Source organism: Pan troglodytes, chromosome 9, assembly GCF_028858775.2.
Source record: "Pan troglodytes isolate AG18354 chromosome 9, NHGRI_mPanTro3-v2.0_pri, whole genome shotgun sequence".
Classification (NCBI taxonomy): Eukaryota; Metazoa; Chordata; class Mammalia; order Primates; family Hominidae; genus Pan; species Pan troglodytes.
In genome coordinates, this window is record NC_072407.2 from 67266737 (window position 1) to 67280244 (window position 13508).

Consider the following 13508-nt stretch of genomic DNA (forward strand, 5'->3'; position numbering starts at 1 on the left):
CCGTATGTTCAGGACCAGATCTGTTTACAAGTGCAGTTCAAACAGATATAGCAAAACAACAACAACAACAAAATGCGACGTGCAGTTACTCTGTTTCATTTCTGGGCCATTCATCTGCTCCCTCCCATTTTTTATCCTTCCAAAGTCTGGATCTCTAGATCTGGGACCTGAAGTAACAAAGGCAAGGGGGTTTTCTCTTCCTTCCCATTGTCCCTAAACACTTCTTATGAAACAGAGGTACGTGTTATATTCTTCTAAGCTTTCGCCACACAGGCTCCCAATGTGTTCAGACATGCACATGCACAGTGACTGTGATCCTACACCCTAACTCCCTGCAAAGGGGGCAGAACATATTAAGCAATGGACCATAGGAGCAAATTCAATTTTTCCAGCTCAAGTGACTTACACTGAGAGTCACTGTGATCACCTTAATTTAGGAGAAATCATCTTCCTGGGAACAGGGTCCATGATGGTGAATGTCTTTAGGCCTTGAGTCAAAATCAATAAACATGTTCCTTTTACTAGAGTTTTTTCTAAAGCCAGAATCAGGTTGAAAAGGTAATTATGTTGAGTAAGAAGCTGTGGGTACTGTTCTTGAGGGAGATGATGTGTCAAACTAAGAATAGGAAGATACAAAGGGTAGAAAGCGAGGAAAATGTTCCTTTAATAGTAATTATCTTGGTTGTATAAAGTGTCTTTGTTCTCCAGAGCTTCAAGTACTCCTCATGTACTTTCTCATTTCTTTTTCTTACCCCCTAAAGGATGGGAGGCATAGAAGGGGTTGACTATCTGCCCAAAATCACTCAGTGGGCCAGCTGGCCACAGCACAACTGGGGCCCTGGACTCTGCCCCTGCACACAGAGGCAGAGGTATAAATCCCCAAGGATACACTCCTTCCCCAACTAAATTACAAGCTCCTAGAAAAAAGAAATCAGGGTTTACATGTGTTTGTGTGTGCCCCAGCACCCAACACAATGCCTTGTGAGCAGGAGACAGAACAATCCTTTAGAAATGAAAATAACTTCAGTTTTCTACTTAAAAATGTTTTAGAGAATTCCTGTGATCTTGAAGGTAGTCTCAAGGCTTTTCATGATACAGTCCATTCGGACTTCTCCAGTAACATTTCTCAGCACTGGACTTTAAGCTACTCTGGGAATCCTTCCCTCCTGGCCACTTTATGCTCCCTTTGTATCCTGTGCTTCCTTCTACCCCTGCACATGGCACATCTATCAGTAATTGTCTGCCTAGCTGTACACTGTTGGTGTATCCCTGGTACTTGGCACATAGTAGACACTCAATGAAAATTTGTTGAATGCATTCTGGGCAACATGGCAAAACCCCATCTCTACAAAAAATACAAAAATTAGCCAGGTGTGATGACACACGCCAGTAGTCCTAGCTACTCCAGAGGCTGAAATGAGAGGATCACTTGAGCTTGAGAGGTGGAGGTTGCAGTGAGCTGAGATTGCACCACTGCACTCCAGCCTGGGCAACAGAATGTGACCCTGTCTCAAAAATGAAAAAAAAATTTGTTGAATGAATGCACAAGTAAATGTTTACTCGATAACTGCTCATGTTATGAGTCCTGGGAAGGTGAAGAAAGTGAGTTGTTTGTGTTTGGATACTTAGGGTCACAGCAACTTTGGAGACATAGAGAAAAAAAGGAAGGATCTTTAAGGCATGGATACCAGCTAACAGCTATTTAAAGAGGGGAGGAAAAGAAAAAGGTCACTATTTTAGAGAATATATAGAAAAGAAGTCCTGAAATGGAGGAGGGGTATCAGATATATGAATATCTAAATGGGAAACATACCCCATAAATGAAATCTAATTCCATCAGGGGCCAGCCCTTCACTGCTCTAGAAGTTTTCTCTTACCAGTTATCAGTGCTGATACATGCCTAGCTCATTTGTTAAAACTAGATGTTCCGGCCGGGCTCGGTGGCTCACGCCTGTAATCCCAGCACTTTGGGAGGCCGAGGTGGGTGGATCACGAGGTCAGGAGATGGAGACCATCCTGGCTAACATGGTGAAACCCCGTCTCTACTAAAAAATACAAAAAATTAGCCAGGCGTGGTGGCACACGCCTGTAGTCCCAGCTACTCGGGAGGCTGAGGCAGAAGAATGGCGTGAACCCAGGAGGCAGAGCTTGCAGTGAGCCGAGATTGCACCACTGCACTCCAGCCTGGGCGACAGAGCGAGACTCTGTCTCAAAACAAACAAACAAACAAAAAAACAAAAACTAGATGTTCCTAGACTCAGACCCCAGTGTAGATGAAGGCAAAAAGTTTCCTAAAGGGAAAATTCTATACTGGATCCCACCTCAATTCTATACAGACATATTTTCTTATTTCAACTGCAGAGTACAGGTAGCTTTTTAAGCTGAGAAGAGAGGATTTCTTTTTTTTAAGATGGAGTCTCACTCTGTTGCCCAGGCTGGAGTGCAGTGGCACGAACTCAGCTCACTGCAACCTCCGCCTCCTGGGTTCAAGTGATTCTCCTGCCTCAGCCTCCCGAGTAGCTGGGATTACAGGTGCCCACCACCACACTTGGCTAATTTTTTGTATTTTTAGTAGAGACTGGGTCTCAACAGGTTGGCCAGCCTAGTCTTGAACTCCTGACTTCAGGTGATCCACCCGCCTCAGCCTCCCAAAATGCTGGGATTACAGGCATGAGCCACCGTACCAGGCAAAGAGAGGACTTTTTAACAAAAAAATTCATCGATGCGTGTATTATGCAGCCACTTTGGGATGCATTGTGGCAAGGGCATAATAGTTGAATGTTATTCTGCAGACAGTGAAACCCAAGAATGAGTTCAGTCAATTCAATCTGCACGAAAAACCAAGATGTGCTAGTAACCGGAATCCTGACTTGTAACAGAACAGGAATAGCTAATAGCCTCGAAGGCTCCATTTTAGTACTTACTCTCCTGGTTTCCACAGGGGGCTTCTTTTTGCTGGGGCCTTGGCTGGAAGTCCCTATCTTGGCCCTGAGGTGGGGAGAAAATATGCAGGAAATGTTACTGGCAGAGGCAATATCACTACATTCAAGCAACTGTGGCCCAAATGAATATTTCAGCAGGTTGGCTATTTTTATACTACTCCTGGCTGGCAGAATAAATTGGGTGGCCAAATTTTCTTTGGGTGCTGCTTTACTTCACAGCAGAATCCCAGTTTGAGACACTTAGGGATCTGGGGTTTGAGAAAGTGAAAATGTGATTGACAGCAGGTATCAGATTTTGAAATACTTGACTGTGCATCAAAACCCAGAGAAAGGGAAGATCTGAGACCTCATTTGCATGGAAAATTCAGTCGAATGGAACAAAGCAAAGCTTCATACCTCCAAGTACCCTCACATTCCACCTGGCTTGGAAAGGAGCTCCCTACCTCTTCACCTACATGTGCATCTGGAGAGCATGGGGTCAGCTTCCTAGTGGTCTACCTTATTTCTCCTGTATGTCTAGGGGTCCACAGAGTCCCAGGAAAAGGGTAGCTGTTCTCTGTGGGCCTAGGGTGGAAGCATCTTGGGCTAGGGAACAAACCACACCTTGGATTATTCCAGCAGCATTCTTATTAGCTTTCTAGGGTGCTAATAAGAATGACTGAATTGTCTTACTGACTCATTTTGTTCCTGATAGAGAATTGAAAGAAGAACATAAGTAGCCTCCACAATAAAAATATGTTAGGGATGTACTCAACATTCCCCCTAATATCACAGCACCCCACCCAATGATTGATACATACCCTCTTGCAAACATTTATATTTTAGTCTGGACTGCCTCTTAAGGTTCCAAAAGCTAACTTCTCACTGGGTAAAATAGAATTATATTTTATTTGTTCTTACTCCTTCAAGAGTTTCCCTATGTTTTTGTAAATATTCTGAGACTTCATAAGTCCTGTGCCTTCTGGTGATATTAACATAGTAAGTATTATTGAATGTGCTGAATTCAATTGTTTAGATCGGACTGTATTTCTTCTTAGCCTTCATCTTGAAAAGAAAAATCGTACTTTGCTGAAAAAGGGACTGTGTTCAAATTATATTGTAAATATTAACTTGCTCCCTTTCCTTAGTCCACCCACTGTAATAGGCAGATACTGATGAAGTCCTGCAAAAGAAAGTGACTCGCCCAAGGACAGGATCAACCAACAGTAATAGCTGGCAAAGCCTAACTAGGACGCAAGAGCGAGCCTCTCTCCCCACACCACTGACCTGTCCAGCCCTGGCCTGCTGGGGGAGCTGGGCTCGTCCATGTGTTTTCGTTTCCTCATCACAGCTCCTACTGCTTTCTTCTCAACTGGGACCTTCAGGAGGAAGCAGATGCCTGTGACTACTCCTTTCCAGAGTTGCTCACAGTTCATGAAGGCACAGTGAAGAAAACTCCCCATCCTTAAACTGCCAAAGGCAACTTTTAACACCAGCTTTGCAAGTAAGAATAGACATTCTGTTACAGACATGGTCTCAGAAATCTAGCCAAGGGGGAAAATATGGTCTTATGTTTACAATTCTGACTGGACCTGGGCAGCAACTGACGGCAAAGTAAGGGGAAGAGGCAAGAGCAGGACTTTTTGGAAAAAAGGTGGTGATAAAGGCAATTTTCATTTTGTACAGAGAAGGCAAACTTACCAACCCAAGAGGACTGTCACTTATTGGTTTCCCTACAATAGGAAATTTGAGTGTCATAATAGATTTAAGACTTTTTTTTTTTTTTTTTTTTTGGAGATTAAGTCTCTCTCTGTCACCCAGACTGGAGTGCAGTGGTGCGATCTCGGCTCACTGCAACCTCCGCCTCTTGAGTTCAAGCGATTCTCCTCCCTCAGCCTCCCGAGTAGCTGGGACTACAGGCACATGCCACCACACCTGGCTAATTTTTGTATTTTTAGTAGAGAGAGGGGTTTCACCACGTTGGCCAGGTTGGTCTCAAACTCCTGACCTCAGGTGATCCACCTGCCTTGGCCTCCCAAAGTGAGCCACCAGGCCTAGCCACGATGCTGTTTTACCTGGATTTCTGGCTACTATTTATTTCTTGGAACTGACCCCAGACAAAGACTCCTCATGTGCCCTTCTCCCTTCTACCTGGTACTATTTTCCCTAAAAATAGTGTCTTCAAACTCTCTTCCTCCCCTGTTTCAGAATGATTGTAATCTACAAGCTACAAAGGGTTTGAAAAGGGAGGGGACGATCCTTACTAAAAAAGAAAAAAAGTAGAACTTCAGCTACCTGTGACAAATGAAAAGGGGAGATATTTTGAGGCAAGGCCTTTGCACCCCTTTTCTTTTCTTTCTTTTTTGAGACAGAGCTAGCTCTGTTGCCCAGGCAGAAGTGCAGTGGTGTGATCTTGGCTCACCAGAACCTCTGCCTCCCAGGTTCAAGCAATTCTCCTCCCTCAGCCTCCAGAGTAGCTGGGACTACAGGCATGCACCACCACCATATCGGGCTACATCATATATATATATATATATATATATATATATTTTTTTTTTTTTTTTTTTTTTTTTCAGATGGCATCTTGCTCTGCCGCCCAGGCTGGAGTGCAGTGGCGTGATCTCAGCTCACTGCAGTCTCTGCCTCCCGGGTTCAAGCGATTCTTCTGCTTCAGCTTCCTGAGTAGCTGGGATTAGAGGCGCACACCACCACGCCTGGCTAAATTTATTTTTAGTAGAAATGGGGTTTCACCACGTTGGTCAGGCTGGTCTTGAACTCCTGGCCTCAAGTGATCCTCCTGCCTCGGCCTCCCAAAGTACTGGGATTACAGGCATAAGCCACCATGCCCAGCCTGCACCCCTTTTCAAATCAAAAGGGTAGGTGTTTACTTGTCCCTCAATCAACAAAAACACCCATGGCCTTCAGAGAATAAAAATTTGGGCTAGGCACAGTGGCTCATGCCTGTAATCCCAGTGTTTTGGGAGGCCGAGGTGGGAGGATCGCTTGAGCCCAGGAGTTTGAGACCCAACGGTGCAATATAGTCAGACCCCTGTCTCTACTAAAAAAAAAAAAAAAAAATTAGCCGGGGATGGTCGCACACACCTATAGTCCTAGCTACTTGGGAAGCTGAGGCAGGAGGATCACTTGAGCCCAGGAGTTAGAGGTTACAGTGAACTATGATCACACCACTGTACTCCAGCCTGGGTGACAGAGTGAGACCCTGTCTAAATAAAAATAAAATTGGGAGATACCTTTAAGATAGCTCTAAAGTGAAAATCATAGAATTCTCTCTAATGGAAGGGTTTATATAATAGTTATCTTTCATTCAGTGATTAAGTCAGGCTTTGTACTTTTCATCTACTACTATTTATTTAATCCTTTTAACAACTCAATGATATAGGTAGTAATATTATTCTTCACCATTTCACAAGGGAGGCACAGAAAGATTAATTTATCTAACTTCACAGCCATTAAGTGGCAGGACCACCAGTATTTGAACCGGTCAGTCTGGCCTGGAGCACATGATCCTGACCTGTGCACCATATGGCTGGAGCCCAATCTGGTAGCCCCTTTCGCGATACCTAGCTGGCACGGCTAAACAATTTTCTTCTCTGCCATCCACATTCACATCATTCCACTTACCAGGTGACAGGTTTTCATGGAACCATTTCATCTCCACATATAGAGTAAAAACAAATGGGTAGGGGATCAAGATAATTTCCCCATGTTTGAATTTCAGGTGGGAAACTCTCTCCCATTTGCTTTTATCTGGAAAATGGTGCTAAGGAGTAAGGAAAGATGCCAGTATGCATTCCTAAGTACTATTTTAGGGATGAGACTCTCTCTCCTTCCCCTGACCTACCCTCCAAACTGCCTATGGTTTTGCTACGTCCATTTGAGTCTAAAATGTGAGCTGTAGCTCATTTCCAGCCAGAAAAGAAAGGATAGGCTGGGCGCGGTGGCTCATGGCTGTAATCCCAGCACTTTGGGAGGCTGAGGCGAGTGGATCACCTGAGGTCAGGAGTTCAAGACCAGCCTGGCCAACATGGTGAAATAGCGCCTCTACTAAAAATACCAAAATTAGCCGGGTGTGGTGGCATGTGCCTGTAATCCCAGCTACTGGAGAGGCTGAGGCAAGAGAATCGCTTGAACCTGGGAGGCTGAGGTTGCAGTGAGCCAAGATCATGCCATTGCACTCCAGCCTGGGTGACAGAGCAAGACTCCATCTCAAAAAAAAAAAAAAAAAAAAAAAAGGATACAGGGAAATACAATGAAGTGTTCTGTAGCAAAGGGCTGAAGATTGTCCAAGTTTCCCAAGACCACGCGGACAGAATCCTGAAAAACATATTTGAAATGACTTTAACACTGTTGAGTCTCAGTCAGTCTTTGTTTATATTTGTCACTGCTACTCACATACCCTATACACTATCAAAACTGAACTATTTGCTGTTCCTTTAACACATGTTCTGATTCTCCATTTCTTTTTCTTTCTTTCTTTCTTTTTTTGAGAGAGTCGTGCTTTGTGGCCCAGGCTGAAGGGCAGTTGCATGATCTCTGCTCACTGCAATCTCTGCCTCCTGGGCTCAAGTGATCTTCCCACCTCAGCCTCCCCAGTAACTGGGACTACAGGCGTGCACCACCACACCCATCTAATTTTTTAATTTTTTGTAGAGATGTGGTTTCACCATGTTGCCCAGGATGGTCTTGAACTCCTGGGCTCAAGTGCTCTGCCCTCCTCGGTCTCCCGAAGTGCTGGGATTACAGGCATGAGCCACTGCACCCAGCCCGCTTCTCCATTTCTATGCTTTTGCATAGAAAGGGAATTTCTCTTCCTGAAATGCCCTTTCCACCCATCAGCACTTGTCCAAATCCGACCTATCCTTTCAGGCATAGTTCAAAAGGCATCTCCTCCAGAAATCTTTCCCTGATTTACCAAGTTATAATTGTTAGTATCAAACTTCACAGTAGTTAGCCTGGAGTCTTTACTACATTCCACATACAAATGTTTTATATTCCTTACTAGGAGATCTACTTGAAGTAGAATATACACCTGATTTATCTTAGTATCCCTTCTAGGGTGTCTACCATCATGAATAATGCATAACAAGTCCTCACTAAATGTACATTGAATGAATGAATAATACTGGTATTAACTGATATACAGTATTTTGCTGTTGTTTAAGTCAAACCTTTTTTTCACTCACTTTAAATTTTAATCAATTAGTCCCTAATTAAGCTATATGCTTATTAGTCTATACTAATTAATTTGGCATCATAAAGACTACTAAATTTCTATGGGGAAAAAAGTCTCAATTTCAATCCCAGCCTTGTCATTTCACCCTAAGCTTCAGTGTTCTCATGTTTGTGTTCAAAGAAGATAGAAACTGTGGCCAGCGCAGTGGCTCATGCCTGTCATCCCAGCACTCTGCGAGGCCAAGGCAGGTGGATTGCTTGAGCCCAGGAGTTCAAGACTGGCCTGGGCAACATGGCAATACTCCATCTCTACAAAAAATACAAAAATGAGTTGGGTATGGTGGCACACGCCAGTAGTCCCAGCTACTTGTGAGGCTGAGGTGGGAGGGTCACCTGAACCTGGGAGGTCGAGGCTGCAGTGAGCTATGATTGCATCACTGCCCTGTAGCCTAGGCAACAGAGCGAAACCTTGTCTCAAAAAAAAAAAAAAAAAGAAATTGTGTCTTGTTTATCTCTGTATTCTCCATAGTAGCACAGTGTCTAGCTTATAATTATACTGGCTAATATTTATTGAGTAATTACTATGGGAAGTGTTACTGTTTTTTGTTTTTTTGAGACAGAATCTCGTTGTGTCACCCAGGCTGGAGTGCAGTGGCACAATCTTGGCTCACTGCAACCACCACCTCCTGGGTTCAAGCAGTGCTGTGCCTCAACCTCCCAAGTAGCTAGGATTATAGGCACGCACCACCACGCCCAGCTAATTTTTTGTATTTTTAGTAGAGATGGGGTTTCGCCATGTTGTCCAGGCAGGTCTCAAATCCCTGAGCTCAGGCAATCTGCCCACCTTGGCCTCCCAAAGTGCTAGGATTACAGGCATGAGCGACCACGCCCGGCCTTTTTTTTTTTTTGAGATGAAGTTTTGTTCTTCTTGCCCAGGCTGGAGTCTGGAGTGCAATGGCTTGGTCTCCGCTCACTGCAACCTCTGCCTCCAGGGTTCAAGCGATTCTCCTGCCTCAGCCTCCCAAGTAGCTGGGATTACAGGTGCCTGCCACCACACCTGGCTAACTTTTGTATTTTTGGTAGAGATGGGGTTTCACTATGTTGGCCAGGCTGGTCACAAACTCCTGACCTCAGGTGATCCACCCGCCTTGACCTCCCAAAGTGCTGGGATTACAGGCGTGAGCCACAGAGCCCGGCTGTGTTTTTATACATATTAATTAATTTAACTCTCACAAAAACCCTGTGAGGCAATTCTGTTATTCCCATTTTACAGACGGGGAAACAGACAAAGAGAGGTGAAAAAATGTAGTCTAGGTTACATAACTAGAAATAGCAGGGCCAAGATCTGAACCAAGGCAGCAGGGTTCCAGAGCTCCTAGTCTTAACCCCTAGGCTAGCCTGCTTCTCAGTAAATGTTTTCTTTTTTTTTTTTTGAGATGGAGTCTCACTCTGTTGCCCAGGCTGGAGTGCAGTGGTGCGATCTCGGCTCACTGCAACCTCCGCCTCCCAGGTTCAAGCAATTCTCCTGCCTCAGCCTCCTGAGTAGCTTGGACTACAGGTACGTGCCACCACACCCAGCTAATTTTTGTATTTTTAGTAGAGATGGGGTTCCCCCATGTTGGCCAGTCTGGTCTTAAACTCCTGACCTCAGGTGATCCACCTGCCTCGGCCTCCCAAAGTGCTGGGATTAAAGGTGTGAGCCACAGCGCCCAGCCTCAGTAAGTGTTTTCTAAATGAAGAAAAGAGAATGATAACATCTGACCCCAAACTAGTGAGCATAAGAGAAAGATGCATATGCATATCAAATGCACCTTGGAAATATGACATATGTTGAATGTAAATACTCTCGAGCTACTAATTATTGAGCTACTGTGTGGCAGGCATTGCAGACATCTATTTCTAATCCTCAGTCTTGAAACAGGCCTTCTTTATTAACCTCATTTGACAGGTAAGGAAACAGACTCAGGGAGGGTAGGTACTTTGCCCGAAGTCAAACTGTGAATGGCAGAACACTTCTCATAGTAATTACTCAATAAATATTAGCTATTATAATTAGAAGCTGGACACTATCCTAGTATGGAGACTTCAAATCCAGGTTTGACTGGCTCTAAAGTCTGTGTTCCCTCCTCTCTGTTATGCTTCCGTGAGCTTTTCACTGCTCAGGTTAACTGAAGCAAAGTGAAATAAAGCCTGCTCTGCTCATAATTAAAATAGGTAGAATGGCCAGGTGCAGTGGCTCACACCTGTAATCCCAACACTTTGGGAGGCCGAGGCTGGTGGATCACGAGGTCAAGAGATCGAGACCATCCTGGCCAACATGATGAAACCCCGTCTCTACTAAAAATACAAAAATTAGCTGGGCGTGGTGGTGCACACCGGTAGTCCCAGCTACTTGGGAGGCTGAGGCAGGAGAATCGCTGGAACTTGGGAGATGGAGGTTGCAGTGAGCCGAAATCGTGCCACTGCACTCCAGCCTGGTGACAGAGTGAAACTCCATCTCAAAAAACAAACAAACAAAAAACCAGGTAGAACATTTTCTTGGTCCTATGTTAAAATAACTTATTCATAATGATATCCTTGAGGGTCCTGCAAGATCCTAATGTATCTTTTAACACTTAGCCAAAGAGGTACCTTCTTAAGGGTATGACTCAGTTTTGGTTTCACAGAGTTTTGTGTTTAAGTTTATTTAATTGCTTTGAAATGTGGAGGCATATGTCTTAAGAAATCACAATAGTCACAAATCACCGAATTGTGAAGTCAGAAGAGGAAAAGCTAGTTTAGACCTCTCATTTTCCAAATGAGGCAATTAAGATCCAAGTTGATATATGATTTGCCAACGGTCACACAGCTAAGTGGTGGCTATGCCAGGACTGGAATCCAGGGCCAACCCCCAGAACTCTAACTCCTTGTCCATTGCTTCCACCAATTTGTAAAGTTGATCACCTGCTCAGTCTTCTTCTGTAGGAAAACCTAAAGCTAGAGGAACCGGGTAGAAAGGAATGAAAATGAAGTCGGAGTAAGGCAATTGCAAATGTTGCCAATTTAAATGAAGACACAGCAACCTTGTCTGTGTATTTACAGTCGAGTTTCCTGAATGTCAAGTACCAGGCAGTGGTTGGGATGGTGAGGTTTCCCAGAACCCTGGAAGGAGGCAGTCCTCCGGAATCTTTCTCTATGCCAGCTGCAACAAAAGAGAGCTGCCCAAGGCTGGAAACTGGTGAAAACAAAAAGCTCTCAGCCTCAAAGGTGCTGACATTTCAACTAGGAAAACTGAGAAAGAATACAGGCTTTAAATTCCCATGGAAAAACATAAAGTTCCTTTGCAAAGGAGATGTAGCAGGAGGAAGCCAAGTTATCAAGTGGAGGTTGTGACTCAGTTTGTAGGAAATAATTAAAACCTGAATGTGGATGCATCCTTAGCTTAAAGAGTAACTTTTCCAGAAGTCGTATGCTTCTTTCCCTACCTCCAGCTCCTGGGTGATGACTTCCTTATTTTCTATCTCTTCTCCTCTAGAAGGTAAACAGACAAGAGACAAGTAAGACATGAAGGAAAGCTCTGGAGAGAGTAGACTCTACTAGGGCAAAAATAACACTTCCACTGAGCTAAAGAAACATGACATAAGTAAAACTGTGTATGCTGACCCAGTGCTCATGGGGAAGAAGTGATCACCTAGGTGGCGTGGTCTGAACATTGGTATAAAATGACTTCTCAACCTGCCAAGACCTGAAATTCCCACTGTGAAAGTTAATCATTGGTTAGAACAGTTGTACTTTAAGTGTGCTTTGGGGACCCTTTCAATGGGTCTTCAAGGGTAAAACTATTTTCATAATAATACTAAGGTATTATTTGCCTTTCTCACTGTGTTAATATTTGTAACCATGATTGCAAAAGCAATGGTGGGCAAAATTGCCAATGCCTTAAAACAAATCTAGCCAGTTGCACTAGGCTGTACTATCAGTCAAAGAAATCTTTACTGCTGCATAGGAAAAAAAAAAAAATCCAGTTTCACTGAATATCCTTGAGGAAGCAGAAAAAAAAAAAAGCAATCATTTTATAAAATCTCAATCTTTAACTACATGTCTCTTTAAATATTATGTGATAAAACACGAAGTATGCATAAAGCGCTTCTGCTGCATACCAAAATATGATAGTTATTTTAGGGAAACTCACTTGTGTGACTGTTTAAGCTGCAAACTGAACTGTCTGCTTTTCTTCATGGAATATTTTACTTGAATGATCAGCTAACAGACAGACTATGGTTGTTATTCATACTTGGAAGTTTGACAGACACTTTCTTAAAAATGAATAAAATAGGCATGTCAACTCAAGGAAAAGAACTGACAATACTTGTTGTCAACAATAAATTTTGGGCTTTCAAGTGAAAATTTAAATTTTGGAAAATTTCCGTCCACCATTTTGAGTTTGACAGTTTCCAAACAGGTCAACACTTTTAAGACTGTGGTGATATTAACAAATATTTTTCGATACTGTATAATGAAATGTATCAATATTTGGAGGATGTGCATAATTCAGTGAACCAAAATATTCCAAATGACCAGTGAAACACATCATGTTACAAAATCATCCTAGGTCAGGCCAGGCGCAGTGGCTCACGCCTGTTAATCCCGGCGCTTTGGGAGGCCAAGGCAGGTGGATCACCTGAGGTCAGGAGTTCGAGACCAGCCTGGCCAACGTGGTGAAACCCTGTCTCTACTAAAAATACAAAAAAGGCCCGGTGCGGTGGCTTACGCCTGTAATCCCAGCACTTTGGGAGGCCGAGGTGGGTGGATTACCCGAGGTCGGGAGTTTGAAACCAGCCTGATCAACATGGAGAAACCCCATCTCTACTAAAAATAAAAAATTAGCTGGGCATGGTGGTGCATGTCTGTAATCCTAGCTACTTGGGAGGCTGAGGCAGGAGAATTGCTTGAACCAGGAGGCAGAGGTTTTGGTGAGCTGAGATTGCACCATTGCACTCCAGCCCGGGCAACAAGAATGAAACTCCATCTCAAATAAATAAATAGATAAATAAAAATAAAAATACAAAAAATTAGCTGGACGTGGTGGCGGGCGCCTGTAATTCCAGTTACTTGGGAGGTTGCGGTAGGAGAATCACTTCAACCCGGGAGGTGGAGGTTGCAGTGAGCCAAGATCGCACCATTGCACTCCAGCCTGGGTGACAAGAGTGAAACGCGGTCTCAAAACAAAACAAAAACAAAAATCATCCTAGGTCAAACATTCATTCAAAGAACAACAAAGACCAGTGGATTTTAATGTAACAGAGTTCAAAAAGTTCATGACATAATTTCAGATTCCACATTGCAACTAATCTTAAAAATAACTACCATTAAAAAAAAAAACAAACCCAAACTACGATTTGTCCAGTTTTGTCA

The 13508-nt window shown here is 43.6% G+C and overlaps 1 protein-coding gene across 12 annotated transcripts in view; it reads right to left on the reverse strand.

The window, feature by feature from the left end:
* The window catches only part of MAJIN (membrane anchored junction protein), a 33930-nt gene that overhangs the window by 4910 nt on the left and 15512 nt on the right, over positions 1 to 13508 (reverse strand). For 7 of the 12 annotated variants that reach the window (XM_016921195.4, XM_063783037.1, XM_016921191.3 and 4 more), the window contains 6 exons: positions 11579 to 11624; positions 7181 to 7256; positions 6564 to 6689; positions 4623 to 4654; positions 4209 to 4300; positions 2925 to 2988 (listed from right to left, as the gene is read on the reverse strand). In XM_016921195.4, coding sequence (XP_016776684.1) covers positions 2925 to 2988; positions 4209 to 4300; positions 4623 to 4654; positions 6564 to 6689; positions 7181 to 7256; positions 11579 to 11624 — 436 coding nt within the window. The remainder of the gene's footprint in view (positions 1 to 2924; positions 2989 to 4208; positions 4301 to 4622; positions 4655 to 6563; positions 6690 to 7180; positions 7257 to 11578; positions 11625 to 13508) is intronic. The other 5 variants (XM_054662445.2, XM_063783033.1, XM_063783032.1 and 2 more) reach the window with 1 other exon arrangement.